General features: G+C 41.8%; 1 protein-coding gene and 1 non-coding gene across 2 annotated transcripts; one reads left to right on the forward strand and one right to left on the reverse strand.

The window, feature by feature from the left end:
• Positions 1 to 11,656: 11,656 nt before the first annotated feature.
• LOC148572403 (small nucleolar RNA R71) lies at positions 11,657 to 11,763 on the forward strand. Its single transcript, XR_015880444.1, has one exon. It is a non-coding gene; the product is annotated as a small nucleolar RNA R71 (small nucleolar RNA).
• Positions 11,764 to 21,643: 9,880 nt separating this feature from the next.
• Positions 21,644 to 23,138, reverse strand: LOC148572404 (uncharacterized). The gene is made up of 2 exons (XM_088507485.1): positions 22,251 to 23,138; positions 21,644 to 21,979 (listed from the first exon to the last, which is right to left on the reverse strand). The coding sequence occupies exons 1-2, from the start codon at positions 23,136 to 23,138 to the stop codon at positions 21,644 to 21,646; spliced, it is 1,224 nt and encodes a 407-aa protein (XP_088363611.1).

Genomic DNA, 23,138 nt, shown 5'->3' on the forward strand with positions numbered 1-23,138 from the left:
GCCTATATTATACAAGAAAGATGGAAAAAAGTGAATTCACAGTAAAGGTTTGAGGTGAGCTTAGAAATAGAAATTAAATTAAAATAAAAGTGTGGTAAGTAAAGAATATTTATGAGAATAAAAGATTTAAAAAATTTGACTACATCCTTGTAGTATGCAATAACTTTGGAACCATTTGGCATATGAACAACAATGGAATTAATTTGTAAATAAGAAATAAAAAAGAAGTAATGTGATTAGTAGCACCATAATCAATGATCTAACTACCAGAAAAACAAGAATGTGATGATGAATTATTTAGAATGAAAAATGTATGAAGTGAACAAAGAAAATAAATACCCAAATTTGTGACAGGCAAAAGCTCAGTTTGAGAAAGAGAAGCATCATTAATATTATCCTTGCATTCATGATTATTAGTAGTGGCAAAAAAATAGATGCTTGAGAGACTTGGATGGGAATCCTATCACTTTGCATAATTGAACGTGTCTGAGAAGAAGGTGTGACTATGTTGTTCACAGAGGTAGAACCACGATATGGAGCAGTAGTGCGATCGTGATAGCGAGGTCGTCCGAGATGGTGCAGGTGGTTCGGAGGATAGTCGTGCTTCCTGTAGCACACTTCAATGGTGTGCCCGGCACGTCCGCAATAGGTGCACATTTTGGTGAAGTCGCTGCCATGTCCTAGTCCTGGGAGGAGCACTACGTCTACGACTAGAAAAAATGTCAGTATCAGTGGCGGCGAGGACACATGGCTTGTCGATGATGCCGATGGTGATCTGCAACTGGTGTTCATGTTGGATAACCATCGCAAAGATTCAATTAACATAAGGAAGGGAATAAGGAGAAGAAGCTGTGATCGAATGACTGAGAAGTGTTCATCTAGCCCTTTGAGAAAGCATATGATGAAGTTATGGGATCTTTGAGTCTTGGCTAGACAGGTGTAGGCCGGAAGGGGGTGAGAGTTGTCGAGCTCCTCCCCCAAGGTTTTTATAGTCGTGTAGAACTCTGTCACTGAGAGAGTTCCTTATTTTAGTGCATAAATCTCCTCTTAAAGCCCTGCTATACGAAGAAGGTCGGCCTAGGTAAAACGTTTGAGGAAGTCAAGTCAAACTGATGAAGCTGTAGTGAGGTAAATCATACTTTGTGTGATAGAAGGAGACAAGGAATAAAACAACCATGAAAGCACCAAATTGTTACAATGCTTCCATGTAGAGAAGAGGGGATCTTGAGGTGAAACAAACAGGTATGACACTTGTAAGGAAGTCAAATTTGTTCTTTGAAATAATTGTCAAAAAAAAGTTCATAACCAAGAATGATAATTGCTTTTGATGAGTACAAGTGTGACTAAGATAGATGTTGGGTTCTCTTTAGGATGAATGTAGAAGGGGATAATAGGATTATTAGGATTTTGTGAGGATTCTTCCATGGTGACAGAGGTGGAAGAAGATGGAAAAGACTGATTGTTTGGATTAGTAGTTTTAGGGTACTAGCAGAGCTCTAAGAACTCTGATACCATAACAAAGTCTAGGCAATGACGGTATAAAGAGTTAAAGTAAATCTCATAGTGGTCTTTGAGATTCATGCGATTATCCAATTTGATCCTTGATATCCTAATTTCACTGTTATAGTCCCCCAGATACATCTCTGGGCATCACAATGGTCCATGAGCATCTTTCCAATGATGACTCAGCTGCCGCAGGACTGACGTGGCATCACCTTGCCACGTTGAAGTGTGCAATGACTAACTTAGCTGGCAATATTCCAATTTAGAACCAATTTAGTCTCTCCTTTTATATTTAACCCTAACTTCCTAAATCTTCAGAAAGTTACTTTCTTCTTCTTGTTCATCTTTTTCTTCTCATTCTTCTTTTTGTTGATCTTCATCATATCCATGATGGGTGGTGGAAGCACTGTAGCCGGAAGCTCTATCCATTCACCATCTAGTGGGTATTGGACGAAAATGCCAAGTAGGAGCAAAAAACCGGAGGTGCCAGAAATCAAAATGGTGCGGTTATGGATGTCGGCCAGTTATTAGATGATCTGGGACAAATTCAAATCCAAACAAACTATTTTTTTGTTGTCCCAATTATAATAGGAGTTATGATTATTACTTGTGTTGTTATCATTGTTCTTTCCTTACTATTCTTCTCTCGTTGTTCTTCCTTAAAACTTGAATATGTTACATCTTTGCTTGATTACAAACAAGTAAAAAAGATGGTGTGAACTTTTTGTGTGGGCAGATACTGGACATGATGAACCAATTGGAAAGCTAGAATCTTATAGAGACGACATGAAGCGAAGATGAACTTTGATTGGAAGCTTGGGAGGTTAGACGAAAATGTCTGAAATCAAAAATTGGTTGTTCAGTTGTTAGTGTTAGTTGTGTCAGTGTTGATGGTGATCCTGTATTGTAAATTATGTGTGAAAAGAGTTGGTGGTGGCTACCCTGTATTCATTGAATGAATAATGACTGGAAAAATGAAAATATGATTATGGAATAGAAAAATGATGATTGGTATTTGTTGATGGAATGAAAACCTGGTTAACTATGAACTTAATGTATTTGTGTTTGTTCATGAAATGAACTAAAAACAGTAGTATTCCGAGGGTTACCTGAAACTGAAGGTTGATCTCGGATGAGATCTGTTATTATGGTCGGAGTTGTCGTGTCCAACTTGTTTGGATATGGTGGTGCTGCTGATCCTTGATCACCGGAGGGAGTGGTACCTGCAAGAGACTTCGATGCTTAAGTTAGCACGTACTTTAGGCAGTTTTTGTGTAGAATCAGAGTATGAGTTATACCTGGGTGCTCCAGTGTATTTATAGTAGTGTGGGGTGTCCGATAAGATAAGTTAGTTATCTTATCTTATCTTTTAGGGGAACTGCCTTATCTTTCTAGGCTTTACCGCCTTTAGAATGGGCTGCGTTCCTTCATTTGGGCCTGATTGGGCCTTTATGGTGATTTTGCCGAACTCTTTAAGGAGAGATCGGGGGTGACCCAACCTGAAGAGGTCGGTCGCTCTTGTCTTTAATAAGCCCGGGTCGCATAGCTCGATCCAGGGTATGAACAGTGCCCCTGCTCGAGTTCGATCTTTCCCTTGAGGTCGTGTCTTTAGACTTCGACCCCTTTGAGGAAGTCGTGCTCGAGCATTTTACCTTTAGTCGATCTCCTGTATAACTCCTGCTGGGTTTCCTTAAATGCGAAACGTTTTCTTTCTTTTTTATTTTTTAATTGCAGCGTGCGTTGTGCTTCCTTGGGAACGTGCGAGTGTTTAAAAGCTCATTAATTTTCCTTTTCCATTTCCCCTTTTCCCTCTTTTGCATTTCATTTTGAAATTTAAAGAATCATTTTTAGTTTCTTCTTTCCTTTCTCTTCGCTCTTTGCTTTGTTATTTGCTTGAAGTGCTTCGTTCGTCTTGTTTTCTCTGTTTCCCATTTGTTTTTCTCGGAAGCGATTGTTGGTGTGGATTTCATCGTTTGCTTCTTCCCTCGCGCTTGTTTCCTCTTCTTCCACAGGTTGGTATTTTCCTTCCTTTTCGATAGCCGTCTTTGATGCACGGAAAACTTGTCTCGTAACAAATTTCCCTTCGGCAAGTGTACCGAATTTGTCATCAAGTAAAAACTCACAATAGAGTGAGGTCGAATCCCACAGGGATTGATTGATCAAGCAACTTTAATTAGAGGAATGTTCTAGTTGAGCGAATCAGAATTTGAGTTGAGAATTGCAGAAAATTAAATGGCTGGAAAGTAAATAATAGAAAAGTAAATGCTAGAAATAAAAAGCTGAATGTAAGTGACGGAAAGTAAATTGCAGAATCTTAAATGGGAATGGGGTAATTGCTCATAAAAGTAAATGACAGAAATTAAAGAGAATGGGTAAGATCAGAAATAGGGAGTTCATTGGGCTCAGGAGATGTTGCATTCTCCGGATCAATTTCATTTTCATCTCTTCCTCAATCAATGCACTCATTGATCTCTTTGGCAATCTTAAGTGATCGAATTACAATTCCTTGTAATTCAATCTCTCAAATCTTGATCAATAGCCAATTCCTTGGTCAATTGCTCATGAGAAGAGATGAAGTATGGTCACTGATTATACCACATGCATTTCCCAAATCAAGTGTTGAGAGGATTATAGTCACATATCCATCCAAACCCAATTTGGTCCAGCATGAGAAAGCATTTCTAGCATGATCTCTTCATTCCTCTTTCAAGGTTCAGAAGAGATCCAAGTTTGAATAGCTTCTTTTCCAAGATAACTACCCAATTGGATGAAGATCGAAAGCTTTCAAGTAAAATCAAGAGAAAAGATAGAAGAAGAATAATGAAAACTAGTATTGATCCATCAAATTACAACAGAGCTCCCTAACCCAATGAAAGGGGTTTAGTTGTTCATAGCTCTGGAAAATGAAAACAAAGATGGAGAATACATGATGAAACTAGAAGTGCAGAGAAAGTAAAATACAGAGAGTAGTTCTATGCCAAGAGGCTCCCTATAATTTCCAACTCCTCAAAATAATTCAAAGCTACTCCTATATATACTACTCTTCTGATCTTCTAGTTGCATCTTCAAGTCTTGGGTATGGGCCTTTGGATCTTGAGTTTGAAGCAGTTATCTTCTTCATTGGGCTTGGCTTTACTTGCAGAGAGAAAGTGTGAAGTGGGCAGAGACTTTAGCTCAAGACGTTAGTGATGTTAACATTCAGTGAAAATATGGGTTCGAGAATGTTAGTGATAATCACCTTTTTCACTAACGTTCCTCACCCAAGTAAGAGCCACGTTATCTTCAACGTTAGTGGCACAAACATTTCCACTAACGTTGCCTCTTTGTCCTTCGCACACGTTATTGGGACTTGCCTTTCCCAATAACGTTGAGTAGTCTCCCCCTTTCCTACGTTAGAGTCCACGTTAACTTAGTTAACGTGGCTCTTTTAACGTAGGCTTGCCAACCTTCGAGAACGTTAGTGACACTTACCATTGTCACTAACATTCCAATGTGCCCCTATTTCTCACGTTAGAGTCCACGTTAACTAGGTTAACGTGGCTTCTAACGTGGCCATGCTAGCCATCTCCAACGTTAGTGACAAAGTTGAGTGTCACTAACGTTGGCTCATCATTCCCTTATCCATGTTAGCTTCCACGTTAACTAAGTTAACGTGGCTCATAGTGGCTTGTGTGGGCTCATTCCAACGTTAGTGACAATGTTGGGTGTCACTAACGTTGGTGATCACCTTCCTTTTTCACGTTAACTTTCACATTAACTAGGTTAACGTGGGAGTTAACGTGGCTTATTGGGGCTTGTGTGGGTTCCTTCCAACGTTAGTGACAATGTTTGGTGTCACTAACGTTGTCGACCACCTTGTTTCTTCACGTTAGCTTCCACGTTAACTAGGTTAACGTGGGAGTTAATGTGGCTTATTGTGACTTGGCCAACGTTAGTGATAAAGTTGAATGTCACTAACGTTGGCTTCCCCTTTACTTCTTAACGTTAGAGGCCACGTTAACTAAGTTAACGTGGCAACTAACGTGGCCACTTATGAGCTTGGTCCAACGTTAGTGATAATGTTAAGTGTCACTAACGTTGGCTCCATTTCCTTTCTTCCACGTTAGAGTTCACGTTAACTTAGTTAACGTGACTCTTAACGTGGGCAATGATGGCTTCGAGAGCGTTATTGGCAATTACTTTTCTCATTAACTTTGCAAGTTACTCCCATTCCACGTTAGTGTTAACGTTAGTCTAACTAACGTAGCCACTAATGTGGTTCTTCTTTGCTTCCTTTGTCCTGAAATCAAGCAATAAAGTGCATCAAAGTTCTAGTCCAAGTCATGGGAAATGCAACATCCAATTTGTCATTAAATTCATGAAAAATCCTCATGAAATCATGTAAAGTGCACAATGTATGCTTGAATCAAGATGTAAGTGAATATCTACCCAAAACTAGCTTATTTCCTAAGGAAATGCATGAAACTACCCTAAAAATAGTAAAGAAAAGGTCAGTAAAACTGGCCAAAATGCCCTGGCATCACAACACCAAACTTAAAACTTGTTTGTTCCTAAGCAAGTACTGGAACAAGAGAATGATGAATGGAATGCCAAGAGAAATGAGTCATTCTTGTGGAGGTCATGCCCCCTGGTTTTATGGTGGTTTCATGCATAGCAACTTAGGTTCATTCCTGGCTTTCAGACCTTTATCATGTCCTAGAATACTCACTGTGATTGCATCCCATTAGACTTTTATTCATTAATCCTTTTGTTGTCATTTCAGGGCTTATTTTTGTTCTTAGGCTAAGTGCTCTGTAAGGGGACAACTCTTTAAAATAAGCTTTCAGCCAACACTCCCGAACCAGTTGGTTCAAGGTGCTAAGTGTTGAAGCACCCCTAAGGACTTACTTGCTCAAGTCTCTCCCCCATACATACACACTACATGCATATAGTTTATTTATTTTCTTTTCTTGAGACCTTGGTGTCCAGCACCTCTTTGGGTTACTAAATGCTCTGTAGTGAGGGTTACTCTTGATAGTGGACTTTCAGCTGATAATCCCGAGTTAGTTAACCCAAGTTACCAAGTGATAAGGCACCCCTAAGAGCTTATTCATCCAAGTAGATCCCTCACACAGGAGCACCACAGACACATGCCTCAAGATTAAAACCATTGGTGCCTAGCCTTATTGCTTACTCTTTTTCTTTTATTTTTTAACCTTTATTGTTCTTTCCCTTTTTCTTATTAGGATCTTCTTTTTTAGCTAGTCTCATGGGGTGTGTCTCAAGCATAGTATTCATGATAGATAGTTGTCCTCCCACCTTGTGGTTGAACCAACTTAGCTAACTTATGATCACACCATAAACTCATGAACTTACTCCATAGTATGAACTCCACTCTGGTCTTTTGTAAAACACTCATTCTCTTTTTCATTTGATTCAAAGGGACAAGCATACAAGTAAGCAAAGTAAGGATGCAGTGACATAAAGACTAGCAAACATAGACCTCTTCAACACAAAAACTTAAAAGACAGAATTTAAAAAGGTTTAAACTAACATGGAAGCAAGTTCTATTTCATACAATATCTTCCTTATTTAAAGCATAGAGAAAGATGGACCAAAGAAGGAACTCCACCACCTTTTACTCTTGTGGATGCCCATGCTTTCCTCCTTGTTTGTCTTCTTTGTGTCCTCTTGCATTCCCTCACATCCGTGCCAATCTTGCTTGCTTCCAATCCTTAAGTGCTTTCCTCACTGATTCATGACTCTCTTCCACCCTTTGTCTTTCTTCTTGTGCTAATTCATCCCTCATTTCTTCATACCTTGTGACTCCTGGATGCAATATAGGCAGATGTCCTACCAAGTAACCGAGCCTGGCTTGAGTATTTATATGATGCCCAGTCTCGCAGGTAAACTCCTTCTGCGAATGCCCTTTGCTCATCCAATAGTTCTGCCTGCTCTATTTGTCTTCGATGCATCTCATATATATGTGCACCTTGATGTGCTTGGATGTTGATTAGCCTCTGGATGGATTCTTGTTGCTCATTTTGCCTTTGTTCCATCCTGTGGAATGTTTCACTCCATTGTTGTCCTTGACTCAGTTGCTGATCCATCATTTGCTTTTGCCACTCCCCTTGTTGAGTCATCCATCTTGAGAGTGACTCCTCTTGCTGCCCCATCATCTGTAGTTGAAGTTTTCTCTGTGCTCCTTGGCTTTCCAAATATTGTCGAGATAGCCCATCAATGGCCTCCTGCAATTGGTGCATATCCAAGGTGGCTGGTGCTTGTCCTTCTACGACTTGTCCTTCTACTACTTGAGGGGCTGGCCTCTTCCTTTGCTTCCGTTGAGGCAGGGGGGATGCGGTAGCATGTATTCGTTGAACGGTTATTGGAATGCCCTCTTTTATCCACACGGGGTCCTCATCTTCAAACACCACCCCAGCTTTCTTGCACAGTCGGTAGATAGTGCTGGGGTAACCTAATGTTCCCCTTGAGTCGCTTTTCTCTGCCATTTTTCTAATGCCTTCTGCTATGAGTTCATGAACCTTGATCTCTCCTCCTTTGAGTATACAGTGCACCAGTATGGCTCTCTTGAGATTCACCTCCGAATTGTTCGCTGCTGAGAGGATGGACCTCCTTACAATTTCGAACCACCCTTTTGCTTCTGGGTTGAGATCTGCTCTCTTGATGAACCTTGGTCTCCTATCTGCATATCTTTCCCAGTCAGCTCCTGGTACACAAATGTCTTGCACAATCTGGTCATGATTAGGGTTGTTGTCTATTCTTGAATGATAACTCTCTTCTTCAAACGGTATGGACCGCAGCTTTAATGCCCTCATGACACTCATGGGACCAAAATCCACAATCTTTCCTCTCACAAAGCTTGTATATGACTCATCTGCCTTATCATATCGGACCGCATTTGCATAAAACTCTCTTATAAGATTTGTATTCACCTTAATGACCGGATCAGTGAGGAGCTCCCATCTTCTCTTTTCTACCTTCTTTGTGATTTCGGGACACTCAGTTTTCCTAACTTGAAATCCCAGCTCATAAATGATCTCCTTATCCACCATCCACCCGTATTGCAATGCATGGTGCAAGCTTCTAAATCTCTTTTCATCATACGGGTGTTGCTCCATATGTTCCTTTCCATTCCTTCTTTTAGAGCTCGAAGATGCCATGAATGAGGGTTAATGTGTGAAGTTGGCAAGGGTGTGGAGACTTTCGGTTGTTTAGGGTTGAGGAAATGCTTTGCTTCGAAATGGATAAGTGTGAAGAGTGGGTGTGGAGTGTGAAGCTAGGGTACGGAATAAGGATCACTTATATAGAGAGGTTGTGAGTGAATGGAGGGTGTGGATTGATGGAATGGTTGTTTGATGGACGGTTGGGGTTGTGCATGGAGAAAGGACAAGGATCATCACTTTGTGAGGGTTATTGGTTCGGTCTTCAAGAGTCTCCTTTCTTCAATGTTGCATGGCAACATTTTCCAATGCATTCCTTCTTCAGACAAGTGTGTAGTCCCTCTTCATGAAGTGGCCGAGCCTTTCTCATTTAATTGTCCAATCAATCTCCTTCAATGCTCCTCTCCTTTTCCCTATAAAGATCAAATAAGAAAAGTAAGAATTAATATCATAAAAAAATCAATTTAAATTTTACGGCTAGAATAATAAAGGGAAGAAAAGATTAGATTGTTTATTCATGAACTCCAACTAACTAACTAACTGTGTATCCTTATATGCACATTGGTGGCACCATGGGGTGACACCAAACTTAGTTTCGAGCATTGTGATGGAAAGGTTGTTGTTCAAAGCACCAAGACTAGCATGCTCTGGGTTGCATTCATGCTTTCTTGGCATGCTTTGAATACCAAACTTGTTCTTCACTATATACTGCATAATAAGGATTTCACCAAGTGTTTGTCAAGTTTGGGTTGGAGTTCATAAATATTGACTTATTCACTATTTTCTAAAAGCATATAAAACATGGGTTACCTCCCATGAAGCGCTTCTTTAGCGTCACTAGCTTGACGTTTTGCCTTCATCAGGGAGGTTGATAATGCTTGAAGTCTTCTCCTCTGGCAGTGGACTTATATCCATTGGTTGTATCAATGATCTCTACATGTTCCAAGGAGAGAACTCTGTTGATAGTGAAGACCTTAGGTAACTGAGATGGTACAGTGGGGAGATTAGGGGGGATATCTGGGAAGTAAGCTGAGATCACTTTATCCCCTGGAGAGAAGTCTTCCGTAGGGATCTTCTTGTTCCTCCACCTCCTTGGTACCTTCTTCTTTGTTCCCTTTGATGTTGCCTTACTCTTTGTGACCTCTTCTTCTAAGGGAATTTTGTTGTTGTCTTCACATGTCTCTGGTGGTTTAGGTTCCTCCAACTTTTCCTTGAGCTGTGACAATTGCTGTTTGCCTTGTTTATCAACCGAGGGCTTTCCCAAATGGGCTGGTTGTGCTTCAGTGCTTGCTTCCTCTTTCAGTATCTCATGATGATCTTTGCTTGGTTCTTTGTTCTCTTGATCTGCTTCTTGTGAGAGTTGGAAGACATTGAAGCTGAGTCGTTCATCATGGATCCTCAATATTAGCTCCCCTTGCTCCACATCTATGAGTGCTCTGGCTGTAGCTAGGAATGGTCTTCCCAATATGATTGGGTGAGTGTGACTTTCTTCCATGTCCAGGATGACAAAGTCTGTTGGGAGGAAGTATTTCCCAACCTTTAACAACACATTTTCTACCACCCCTATTGCTTGTTTTTGAGTTTTGTCAGCCAGCCTGATGACTACATCTGTGGGCATTATCTCATTGATCTGCAGCCTCTTCACCAGGGATAAGGGCATTAAGTTGATGCTTGCTCCCAAATCGCAGAGTGCTCTATCAAACATTGTTTCCCCTATCGCACAGGGGATATGAAAACTCCCTGGGTCTTTTCTTTTTGCAGGCAACTCTGATTGAATGAGGGCGCTGCACTCCTTGTTCATCACTATAGTTTGGCCTCCCTTGAGTGAGCTTTTCCTGGGAAGAAGTTCCTTCATATACTTGATGTATGCAGGCATTTGTTGGATGGCCTTGATGAATGGTATGTTTACATGCAGAGACGCAAACAAATCTAGAAACCTTGAGTATATTCTCTTCTCCACAGCACCATTGAGCAGTTGGGGAAAGGGTGCATAGAGTCTCAACAGCTCTTGTTGTGAGATCTCTGGTTCTTGATGATCTTTTTCCTTCTTCTCTACTGAGGTATCTTCAGGTTGTTCTGACAGCTTGCTTGGCTTGTCCTCAGTCTCCTTATCACTTATAGTGACCATCTTGCAATCTTCCCATCTTACTTTCTTTGTTTCACCTCTCGAATTCTTCTCTGTGTCACTTGGGAACCCATCTGTGGGTTCGGGAATTTGCTCAGAGAGATACCCCACTTGGGATTCCAACCTCTTGATCGTGTCTCCTTGGTGCTTGAAACTGGCTCGCACTTCCTCCTTGAACAACTTGTTGTCTTAAATCTCCTTGCCTATGCCTTCAAGTAGATTCTCAATCCTTGAGAGTCTGTCATCAAATGATGATAGGTTGGGACTAGAGGTGGAAGGATGAGGTAAGTTATTTTGGTTTTGATATGAATGTGGAGAGGTGTTGTTATGAGGGTGTTGATATGGTCTAGATGTGAAATGTTGGTGGGCTGCATTGTTGGGATTTGGCCGTCTTTGATCAAGGCTTTGGTCTTGTTGATTTTCCCACCCAAAGTTTGGGTGATTCCTCCATCCAGGGTTGTAGGTCTTGGAGTATGGATCATGGTTCTGCCTAGGTGAATTCCCAATGTAGTTGGCTTGCTCCTGACTACCCTCTGCTTCTTCATTCACTCCTTCTTAGGTTGTTGATGAAGTGGTGATTGCTGCTACTTGGTTCCTCTCCATCTTCTTGGTGAGGTCAGCCAGCTGCTGGGTAATGAGCTTGTTTTGGGCCAGCAGAGCATCTACATTGTTTAGCTCCATTACTCCTCTCGTGTTCCCTCTTTCGGAAGCATAGAAGTAGTCATTCTCTGCTACAGTTTCAATGACATCTATGGCCTCTTCAATGGTCTTCTTCTTGTTCAAAGATCCTCCGGATGAATGGTCTATGGCCTTCTTTGACTCATAAGAGAGCCCTTCATAGAAAATGTGCAGCTGCACCCATTCATTGAACATATCTGGTGGGCACCTCCTTGTTAGGTCTTTAAACCTCTCCCATGCTTCATACAGAGTCTCACCATCTTGTTGCCTGAAAGTTTAGACCTCAGCTCTCAGCCTATTGATTCGTTGAGGAGGGTAAAATCTTGCTAAGAATTTGTTCACCACATCTTCCCAAGTTGTCAAGCTCTCCTTTGGGAAAAACTCCAGCCACTTGGCTGCCTTATCCTTGAGTGAGAATGGAAATAAGAGCAGTCTATAGGCGTCAGGATGAACACCATTAGACTTCACTGTGTCACATATTCTCAGGAAGGTGGTTAGATATTGATTGGGGTCTTCTTGGACACCTCCTCCGAACGAACAGTTATTCTGAACAAGGGTGATGAGCTGTGGTTTTAGTTCAAAATTGTTGGCATGGATGGTTGGCTTTTGAATGCTACTTCCACAGTTTCCTGGGTTTGGATTGATGTAAGAGCCTAAAACTCTTCTATCCTCCCCAGCATGATTTGCTCGTCCTCGATGGTTGTGAGCTTCTTCTTCACGATGGTTTTCCATGTTTTCTTCCATGTTTGGTTCAAAGTATTCCTCAAAGTGTTCCTCCTCTTCTTCAGCACCAACTACACGTTTTTCTCTTGCCTCCCTCCTTAGTCTAAGGAAGGTTCTCTCAGGTTCAGAATCAAAAGAAGTTGAAGCCCCACTTCTTCTCCCTGTCATACAACCAACAAGTACAAGCAAAGAGAATAGGTGCAGAAAGTATATCTATCAGAAGTACTGTTAGTGTGAATGATGCAATATATCAAACAGTTAATGGGTTAGTGAAATGAATGGTAAATAACAAAGAAAAAGTAGGGGGAAGGGAAGAAATTAACTAAAACAGAAAGTAAATGACTCAAACAGAAAATTAAATCAAACAAAAATAAAATGCTCAATCTAGTTATCCTCCAATTTAATCATTGTTGATGCACAATCAATCCCCGGCAACGGCGCCATAAACTTGATGCACGGAAAACTTGTCTCGTAACAAATTTCCCTTCGACAAGTATACTGAATTTGACGTCAAGTAAAAACTCACAATAGAGTGAGGTCGAATCCCACAGGGATTGATTGATCAAGCAACTTTAATTAGAGGAATGTTCTAGTTGAGCGAATCAGAATTTGAGTTGAGAATTGCAGAAAATTAAATGGCTGAAAAGTAAATAACAGAAAAGTAAATGCTAGAAATAAAAAGCTGAATGTAAATGACGGAAAGTAAATTGCAGAATCTTAAATGGGAATGGGGTAATTGCTCATAAAAGTAAATGACAGAAATTAAAGAGAATGGGTAAGATCAGAAATGGGGAGTTCATTGGGCTCAGGAGATGTTGCATTCTCCGGATCAATTTCATTTTCATCTCTTCCTCAATCAATGCACTCATTGATCTCTTTGGCAATCTTAAGTGATTGAATTACAATTCCTTGTAATTCAATCTCTCAAATCTTGATCAATAGTCAATTCCTTGGTCAATTGCTCATGAGAAGAGATGAAGTATGGTCACTGATTATACCACATGCATTTCCCAAATCAAGTGTTGAGAGGATTATAGTCACATATCCATCCAAACCTAATTTGGTCCAGCATGAGAAAGCATTTCTAGCATGATCTCTTCATTCCTCTTTCAAGGTTCAGAAGAGATCCAAGTTTGAATAGCTTCTTTTCCAAGATAACTACCCAATTGGATGAAGATCGAAAGCTTTCAAGTAAAATCAAGAGAAAAGATAGAAGAAGAATAATGAAAACTAGTATTGATCCATCAAATTACAACAGAGCTCCCTAACCCAATGAAAGGGGTTTAGTTGTTCATAGCTCTGGAAAATGAAAACAAAGATGGAGAATACATGATGAAACTAGAAGTGCAGAGAAAGTAAAATACAGAGAGTAGTTCTATGCCAAGAGGCTCCCTATAATTTCCAACTCCTCAAAATAATTCAAAGCTACTCCTATATGTACTACTCTTCTGATCTTCTAGTTGCATCTTCAAGTCTTGGGTATGGGCCTTTGGATCTTGAGTTTGAAGCAGTTATCTTCTTCATTGGGCTTGGCTTTACTTGCAGAGAGAAAGTGTGAAGTGGGCAGAGACTTTAGCTCGGGACGTTAGTGATGTTAACGTTCAGTGAAAATATGGGTTCGAGAACGTTAGTGACAATCACCTTTTTCACTAACGTTCCTCACCCAAGTAAGAGCCACGTTATCTTCAACGTTAGTGGCACAAACGTTGCCACTAACGTTGCCTCTTTGTCCTTCGCATACGTTATTGGGACTTGCCTTTCCCAATAACGTTGAGTAGTCTCCCCCTTCCCTACGTTAGAGTCCACGTTAACTTAGTTAACGTGGCTCTTTTAATGTAGGCTTACCAACCTTCGAGAACGTTAGTGACACTTACCATTGTCACTAACGTTCCAATGTGCCCCTATTTCTCACGTTAGAGTCCACGTTAACTAGGTTAACGTGGCTTCTAACGTGGCCATGCTAGCCATCTCCAACGTTAGTGACAAAGTTGAGTGTCACTAACGTTGGCTCATCATTCCCTTATCCATGTTAGCTTCCACGTTAACTAAGTTAACGTGGGAGTTAACGTGGCTCATAGTGGCTTGTGTGGGCTCATTCCAACGTTAGTGACAATGTTGGGTGTCACTAACGTTGGCGATCACCTTCCTTTTTCGCGTTAACTTCCACGTTAACTAGGTTAACGTGGGAGTTAACGTGGCTTATTGGGGCTTTTGTGGGTTCCTTCCAACGTTAGTGACAATGTTTGGTGTCACTAACGTTGTCGACCACCTTGTTTCTTCACGTTAGCTTCCACGTTAACTAGGTTAACGTGGGAGTTAACGTGGCTTATTGTGACTTGGCCAACGTTAGTGATAAAGTTGAATGTCACTAACGTTGGCTTCCTCTTTACTTCTTAACGTTAGAGGCCACGTTAACTAAGTTAACGTGGCAACTAACGTTGCCACTTATGAGCTTGGTCCAACGTTAGTGATAATGTTAAGTGTCACTAACGTTGGCTCCATTTCCTTTCTTCCACGTTAGAGTTCACGTTAACTTAGTTAACGTGACTCTTAACGTGGGCAATGATGGCTTCGAGAGCGTTATTGGCAATTACTTTTCTCATTAACTTTGCAAGTTACTCCCATTCCACGTTAGTGCATCAAAGTTCTAGTCCAAGTCATGGGAAATGCAACATCCAATTTGTCATTAAATTCATGCAAAATCCTCATGAAATCATGTAAAGTGCACAATGTATGCTTGAATCAAGATGTAAGTGAATATCTACCCAAAACTAGCTTATTTCCTAAGGAAATGCATGAAACTACCCTAAAAACAGTAAAGAAAAGGTCAGTAAAACTGGCCAAAATGCCCTGGCATCACAACACCAAACTTAAAACTTGCTTGTCCCTAAGCAAGTACTGGAACAAGAGAATGATGAATGGAATGCCAAGAGAAATGAGTCATTCTTGTGGAGGTCATGTCCCCTGGTTTTATGGTGGTTTCATGCATAGCAACTTAGGTTCATTCCTGGCTTTCAGACCTTTATCATGTCCTAGAATACTCACTGTGATTGCATCCCATGAGACTTTTATTCATTGATCCTTTTGTTGTCATTTCAGGGCTTATTTTTGTTCTTAGGCTAAGTGCTCTGTAAGGGGACAACTCTTTAAAATAAGCTTTCAGCCAACACTCCCGAACCAGTTGGTTCAAGGTGCTAAGTGTTGAAGCACCCCTAAGGACTTACTTGCTCAAGTCTCTCCCCCATACATACACACCACACGCATATAGTTTATTTATTTTCTTTTCTTGAGACTTTGGTGTCCAGCACCTCTTTGGGTTACTAAATGCTCTGTAGTGAGGGTTACTCTTGATAGTGGACTTTCAGCTGATAATCCCGAGTTAGTTAACCCAAGTTACCAAGTGATAAGAAACCCCTAAGAGCTTATTCATCCAAGTAGATCCCTCACACAGGAGCACCACAGACACATGCCTCAAGATTAAAACCATTGGTGCCTAGCCTTATTGCTTACTCTTTTTCTTTTATTTTTCAACCTTTATTGTTCTTTCCCTTTTTCTTATTAGGATCTTCTTATTTAGCTAGTCTCATGGGGTGTGTCTCAAGCATAGTATTCATGACAGATAGTTGTCCTCCCACCTTGTGGTTGAACCAACTTAGCTAACTTATGATCACACCATAAACTCATGAACTTACTCCATAGTATGAACTCCACTCTGGTCTTTTGTAAAACACTCATTCTCTTTTTCATTTGATTCAAAGGGACAAGCATACAAATAAGCAAAGTAAGGATGCAGTGACATAAAGACTAGCAAACATAGACCTCTTCAACACAAAAACTTAAAAGACAAAATTTAAAAAGGTTTAAACTAACATGGAAGCAAGTTCTATTTCATACAAGATCTTCCTTATTTAAAGCACAGAGAAAGATGGACCAAAGAAGGAACTCCACCACCTTTTACTCTTGTGGATGCCCATGCTTTCCTCCTTGTTTGTCTTCTTTGTGTCCTCTTGCATTCCCTCACATCCGTGCCAATCTTGCTTGCTTCCAATCCTCAAGTGCCTTCCTCACTGATTCATGACTCTCTTCCACCCTTTGTCTTTCTTCTCGTGCTAATTCATCCCTCATTTCTTCATACCTTGTGACTCCTGGATGCAATATAGGCAGCTGTCCTACCAAGTAACCAAGCCTGGCTTGAGTATTTATATGATGCCCAGTCTCGCTCAGGTAAACTCCTTCTGCGAATGCCCTTTGCTCGTCCAATAGTTCTGCCTGCTCTATTTGTCTTCGATGCATCTCATGTATATGTGCACCTTGATGTGCTTGGATGTTGATTAGCCTTTGGATGGATTTTTGTTGCTCATTTTGCCTTTGTTCCATCCTGTGGAATGTTTCACTCCATTGTTGTCCTTGACTCAGTTGCTGATCCATCATTTGCTTTTGCCACTCCCCTTGTTGAGTCATCCATCTTGAGAGTGACTCCTCTTGCTGCCCCATCATCTGTAGTTGAAGTTCTCTCTCTGCTCCTTGGCTTTCCAAATATTGTCGAGATATCCCATCAATGGCCTCCTACAATTGGTGCATATCCAAGGTGGCTGGTGCTTGCCCTTCTACGACTTGTCCTTCTACTACTTGAGGGGCTGGCCTCTTCCTTTGCTTCCGTTGAGGCAGGGGGGATGCGGTAGCATGCATTCATTGAACGGTTATTGGAATGCCCTCTTTTATCCACACGGGGTCCTCATCTTCAAACACCACCCCAGCTTTCTTGCACAGTCGGTAGATAATGCTGGGGTAACCTAACGTTCCCCTTGAGTCACTTTTCTCTGCCATTTTTCTAATGCCTTCTGCTATGAGTTCATAAACCTTGATCTCTCCTCCTTTGAGTATACAGTGCACCAGTATGGCTCTCTTGAGATTCACCTCCGAATTGTTCGCTGCTAGGAGGATGAACCTCCTTACACTGTTGGGTGTCACTAACGTTGGCGATCACCTCCCTTTTTCACGTTAACTTCCACGTTAACTAGGTTAATGTGGGAGTTAACGTGGCTTATTGGGGCTTGTGTGAGTTCCTTCCAACGTTAGTGACAATGTTTGGTGTCACTAACGTTGTCGACCACCTTGTTTCTTCACGTTAGCTTCCACGTTAACTAGGTTAACGTGGGAGTTAATGTGGCTTATTGTGACTTGGCCAACGTTAGTGATAAAGTTGAATGTCACTAACGTTGGCTTCCCCTTTACTTCTTAATGTTAGAGGCCACGTTAACTAAGTTAACGTGGCAACTAACGTGGCCACTTATGAGCTTGGTCCAACGTTAGTGATAATGTTAAGTGTCACTAACGTGGGCAATGATGGCTTCGAGAGCGTTATTGGCAATTACTTTTCTCATTAACTTTGCAAGTTACTCCCATTCCACGTTAGTGTTAACGTTAGTGTAACTAACGTAGCCACTAATGTGGTTCTTCTTTGCTTCCTTTGTCCTGAAATCAAGCAATAAAGTGCATCAAAGTTCTAGTCCAAGTCATGGGAAATGCAACATCCAATTTATCATTAAATTCATGCAAAATCCTCATGAAATCATGTAAAGTGCACAATGTATGCTTGAATCAAGATGTAAGTGAATATCTACCCAAAACTAGCTTATTTCCTAAGGAAATGCATGAAACTACCCTAAAAACAGTAAAGAAAAGGTCAGTAAAACTGGCCAAAATGCCCTGGCATCAGTCTTCATGCATGTTTTCACTGTTGTATGTTTGATTTTATTGCATTTGCCTTGAGAAGCTTGAGTCTTTCTTGTAAGAGATTGTCTCTTGTGCCTGGTCGATGTTGTGATTTTCTTTACTGCTCCTGTTTGGGGAAGATGTGCGCCTTTTAGGTTTCTTGGTGGTTTTTGCTTCGTAGAGCCTTTTGCTTTTGTTTGACGTGAGCTTTTTAGTCATGTTCCAACAACTTTTTAGGTAGTGTTCCAAGGGGAACCTTTTCTTTGTAGTTTGTTTGGACAACTTTTTAGCTCTATTTCGTCTTGTGCTTTTGCTTTTTAAGTAGTGTCTTTTTTCAAGACTTTGTACCTTTCAGCAAAACACTTCTGGCCTTTCTTTGGCTTTTGTGAGATGTCTTTGTCCCTTTTTAGTGATCCTTTCACTGGTCCGACTTCTCTGTCGGGTCTTCTTAAGTTATTTTTAGTAATCTATTTTTAGTCAGACCTCGTCAGGTCGCTTTTTATGGATTACTTTTTATAACTTCTTGCATTAATCTTGCTTATACGCTTTCACCTTGCCGACCTTCTTGTAATCGGACGATGAATTTGGTTTTCACCTTGCTGACCTCTTTGTAATCGGTCGATGAATTTGTTTTTCACTTTGCCGACCTCTTTGTAACCGGTCGATGAATTTGTGCATTTTTATGAGCTTAGATTAATGCGTCTTGGTAGAAAACTTTTTAGAGAATTTGAAAATTTTATTCAAAAATAGAAGATAGAAATATAAAAAGGAGTATATACATATGAGTGCTTATCCTTCTAAGTCGGTAGATCTTGGCCTGGCGCCTCATTAAAAAACCTTTTCAGGAAAAAGAGTGCACCTTGACCTTAGATCTTTACTATTTTCTAACTATAGTACCTTCTTAGGTTACAGGCATGCCATGACCTTGGTAGATCTCGTCCCTCGAGGTCGGACACCTTGTAGTAACCTTTTCCCAGTACCTTTGTTACTCGGTATGGTCCTTTCCAGTTAGCTGCTAGCTTCTCTTCTCCTGACTGTCCTGCTCCTATATCATTTCGAATTAAGATGAGATCATTGGTGATAAAGCTTCGCTGGACGACCTTCCGATTATACCTCAGAGCCATTCGATGCTTTAGGGCTTCCTCTTTAATCCGAACTTGTTCCAAGGGTTACCTGAAACTGTAGGTCGATCTCGGACGAGATCTTTTGTACTGGTCAGAGATGACGTACCCGGCTGGTGGGTGGCGGCTGGAGCTGTCGTGTCCGACTTGTTGGACTGGCTGCGCTGCTGATCCTTGGTCACCGGAGGGTGGTGGTACCTGCAAGGGACTCTGATGCTTAAGTTAGCAAGGGTATTAAACAGGTTTCTTGTAGAATCAGAGTATGAGTTATACCTGGGTGCTCTAGTGTATATATAATGGTGTGGAGTGACCTTTTTAGATAAGATAAGTTAGTTATCTTATCTTATCTTATCTTATCTTATCTTATCTTATCTTTGGGTGAGGTCATCTTATCTTCAAGGGAACCGCCCTTCTTTCTGTAGGCTTGGGCTGCCTTTGGATTTGGATCGTGTTCCTTGATTTTGGGCCCTCTTTGGGCTTTCCTGTCGATTTGGTCGAGCTCTTTGGGAAGAGGTCGGATGGTTTGACCTAAAGAGATCGGTCGCTTTGTCGCTAATCATCCCGGGTCGAACAACTCGACCCAAGGTATGAACAAAACTCTTTCTCGGACTTCTGGAAGTAGGTCGAGCTCTTCCCTTTGAGCCTGGGAGTTGGTATCTTCATTATAGAGGATCATTTTGAGAGATCCTTCTTCTATCTCTACGGGAATCATTGCCTCAATTCCGTAAGCAAGTCGGAATGGTGATTCTCCAGTAATTGAGTGTGGTGTTGTCCAATATGCCCATAGAACTTGTGGGAGCTCTTCAGCCCAAGCTCCCTTGGCGTCCTGTAACCTCCGTTTTAACCCGGCCAATATGACTTTGTTGGCAGCTTCTACTTGTCCATTGGCTTGTGGGTGCTCTACAGAGGTGAACTGGTGCTTAATTTTTAGATCAGCTACCAGATTTCTAAAGCCTGTGTCGGTGAATTAAGTATCGTTATCTGTGGTGACGGAGCATGGGACCCCAAACCTTGTGATAATATTTCTGTATAGAAATTTTCGACTTCTTTGGGCTGTGGAATTAGCTAATAGCTCTGCTTCAATCCACTTTGTGAAGTAGTCTATACCTACAATGAGAAACTTGACTTGTCCGGACCCCTGGGGGAAGGGTCCAAGGAGGTCGAGCCCCCACTTCGCGAATGGCCAGGGTGAAGTAACGCAGATGAGCTCCTCAGGTGGAGCTATGTGGAAGTTGGCATGCTTCTGGCAAGGTGGGCATGTCTTGACGAACTCTATTGCTTCCCCTTTGCAAGGTCAGCCAGTAGAAACCAGCTCGGAGAACCTTTTTGGCAAGGGCTCGTGCCCCAAGGTGATTGCCGCACATGCTACTGTAGACTTCTTCGAGAACTTCCCTTGTAGCGGAGGTCGGGACGCATTTTAGGAGAGGTGTAGAGATTCCTCTCTTATATAGGACGTCTTGTATTATGGTGTAGTATTGTGCTTCTCGTACTAGCCTTTTTGCCTCCCTTTTGTCTGTGGGAAGTATTTTTGACTTGAGATAGTTGATTATGGGAGTCATCCATCCTTGATTCTGTCCTGATATGGCTAGGATATTTTCTGCCTCCAGGGTTGATGGATTTTGGAATGTTTCTTGGATGAGACTTCTATTGTTGCCCCCTGGTTTGGTGCTGGCTAGTTTTGAGAGTGCATCAGCTCGGGCATTCTGCTCTTGGGGAATGTGTCGGACCTCATATCACTTGAATTGTCCAAGCTGTTCTTTGGTTTTGTCAAGATATTTTTTCATAGTGGGATCCTTAGCTTGATAGCTCCCCTCTATTTGCGAAGTGACTACTTGGAAGTCACTAAAGATGGTAAGCCTTTGAGCTCCCACTTTCCTAGCCAGCTTCAAACCAGCCAGTAGTGCTTCATATTCAGCTTGATTATTTGAGGTAGGAAACTCGAACTTTAAGGAGAGCTTGATTTGGGTTCCCTGATCGCTTTCTAAAATGACGCCTGCGCCACTCCTGGCTTTGTTTGAGGAGCCACCTACATAAAGGCTCCACTTTGTGGGGGTGCCCGGGGTGTCAGTATACTCTGCGATGAAGTCGGCCAGGTACTGGGATTTGATAGTTGTCCGAGCTTCATACTTGATATCGAATTCGGATAACTCGACAGCCCATTGTAGGATTCTTCCTGCTAAGTCTGTTTTCTGCAAGACCCCCTTTATGGGTTGATTGGTCCGTACTCTGATGGTGTAAGCTTAAAAGTATGGTCGGAGTCATCGGGAAGTGAGTATGAGGACGTAGGCAAATTTTTCTATCTTTTGATAGTTTAATTCAGCCCCTTGTAAAGCCATACTGATGAAGTAGATAGGTTGTTGCCCACTTTCGTCTTCTTTGACTAGTGCTGATGCTATTGCCCGACTTCCTACAGCGATGTATAGTATGAGCTCTTCACCTTCCCGAGGTCGAGTAAGGACAAGTGGTTGCCCTAGAAATTTTTTGAAATCTTGGAAGGCTTGTTCGCATTCTGGGGTCTACTCGAACCTCTTTCCCTTCCTTAATGTTGCGTAGAAGGGGAGAGATCTTAAGGCTGATCCAGCTAGGAACCTAGACAAAGCTGCTAGTCTTCCATTGAGCTACTGGACTTCTTTGACACATGTCGGACTTTTCATGTGAAGTATGGCCTGACACTTATCTGGGTTTGCTTCGATTCCTCTTTGGGTGAGCATGAAGCCTAGGAGTTTGCCAGTCTCTATCGCAAAGGTGCACTTTGCGGGGTTAAGTCGCATACCATGCTTTCTTATGGTGTCGAACACTTTGGTGAGATCGGCTATCAACGATTCCTCCCTTTGTGTTTTTACCAGCATGTCGTCCACGTACACCTCCAATAGCTTTCTGATGTGGTCGGCGAAGACTTTGTTCATCAGTCTTTGATAGGTGGCCCCCTGTGTTCTTGAGTCTGAAGGGCATAACTATATAGCAATAGTTTGCCTTTAGGGTTAGGAACGATGTCTTCTCTTGGTCGGGTTGATACATTGGGATTCGGTTGTATCTTGAGTAAGCATCCATAAAGGAGAGGTATTGATAGCCTGACGAAGCGTCGACTAGTGTGTCGATGTTTGGGAGTGGGTAGAGATCTTTTGGGCAGGCTTTGTTGATGTCGGTGTAATCGGTGCACATCCACCACTTCCCGTTTGACTTTTTGACCAACACCACATTGGCTAACCATAGTGGGTATTTTACCTCCTTTATGAACTCTGCTTCCAGCAAAGCCTGTACCTGTTCCTCTACAGCTTGCGATCTTTCTGGGCTGAGCTTCCTACGTTTTTGTTGTATTGGCCGAGACCCTGGATATACGGCTAACTTGTGGCACATTAGTCCGGGATCAATACCAGGCATGTCGGCGGCCTTCCATGCGAAGAGGTTGGAATTATCTCTTAGGAGATTTATTAGCAATTTATTTAAGTCTTCTCTCAGATTTGCTCCTATATTTGTTGTTTTGTTTGAATTGTCTCCAATTTGAACTTCTTGAGTTTCAACTTCTGGCTGAGGGTGGAGTTTTTCGCAAGCTCGAATTCCCCCGAGTTCTATAGTGTTGGCTTCTTTTCCTCTGGGGTCTCCTTTAAGGTTTAGACTTTCATTGTAACAACATCGCGCGAGTTTTTGGTCTCCTTTTATGGTAGCGATCCTCTCTGGAGTGGGGAACTTCATGCATAGGTGTGGAGTGGAGACCGCAGCGGCGAGATGGTTTAACGTTGTCCGACCTATTAACGTGTTGTAGGCCGAGCTCACGTCGACTACAATATAGTCTATGCTCAACGTCCTGGACCGATTTTCTTTTCCAAAGGTTGTATACAAGGAGATGTATCCTAGTGGTTGAATCGGGGTGTCTCCAAGTCCGAACAAGCTATTCGGATACGCTTTGAGCTCTTTTTCTTGTAGGCTGAGCTTGTCGAAGGCGGATTTGAACAAGATGTCCGTGGAACTTCCCTGGTTGATTAGTGTTCTATGGAGGTTGGCATTGGCAAGTATTATGGTAATGACTATGGGGTCATCATGCCCTGGGATGATACCCGCAGCGTCTTCTTTTGCGTGACGACTTAGAGATCCCTCCTCCTGCAAATCCTCCAT

Source organism: Arachis ipaensis, chromosome B3, assembly GCF_059453495.1.
Source record: "Arachis ipaensis isolate K30076 ecotype BB chromosome B3, ASM5945349v1, whole genome shotgun sequence".
Lineage (NCBI taxonomy): Eukaryota > Viridiplantae > Streptophyta > Magnoliopsida > Fabales > Fabaceae > Arachis > Arachis ipaensis.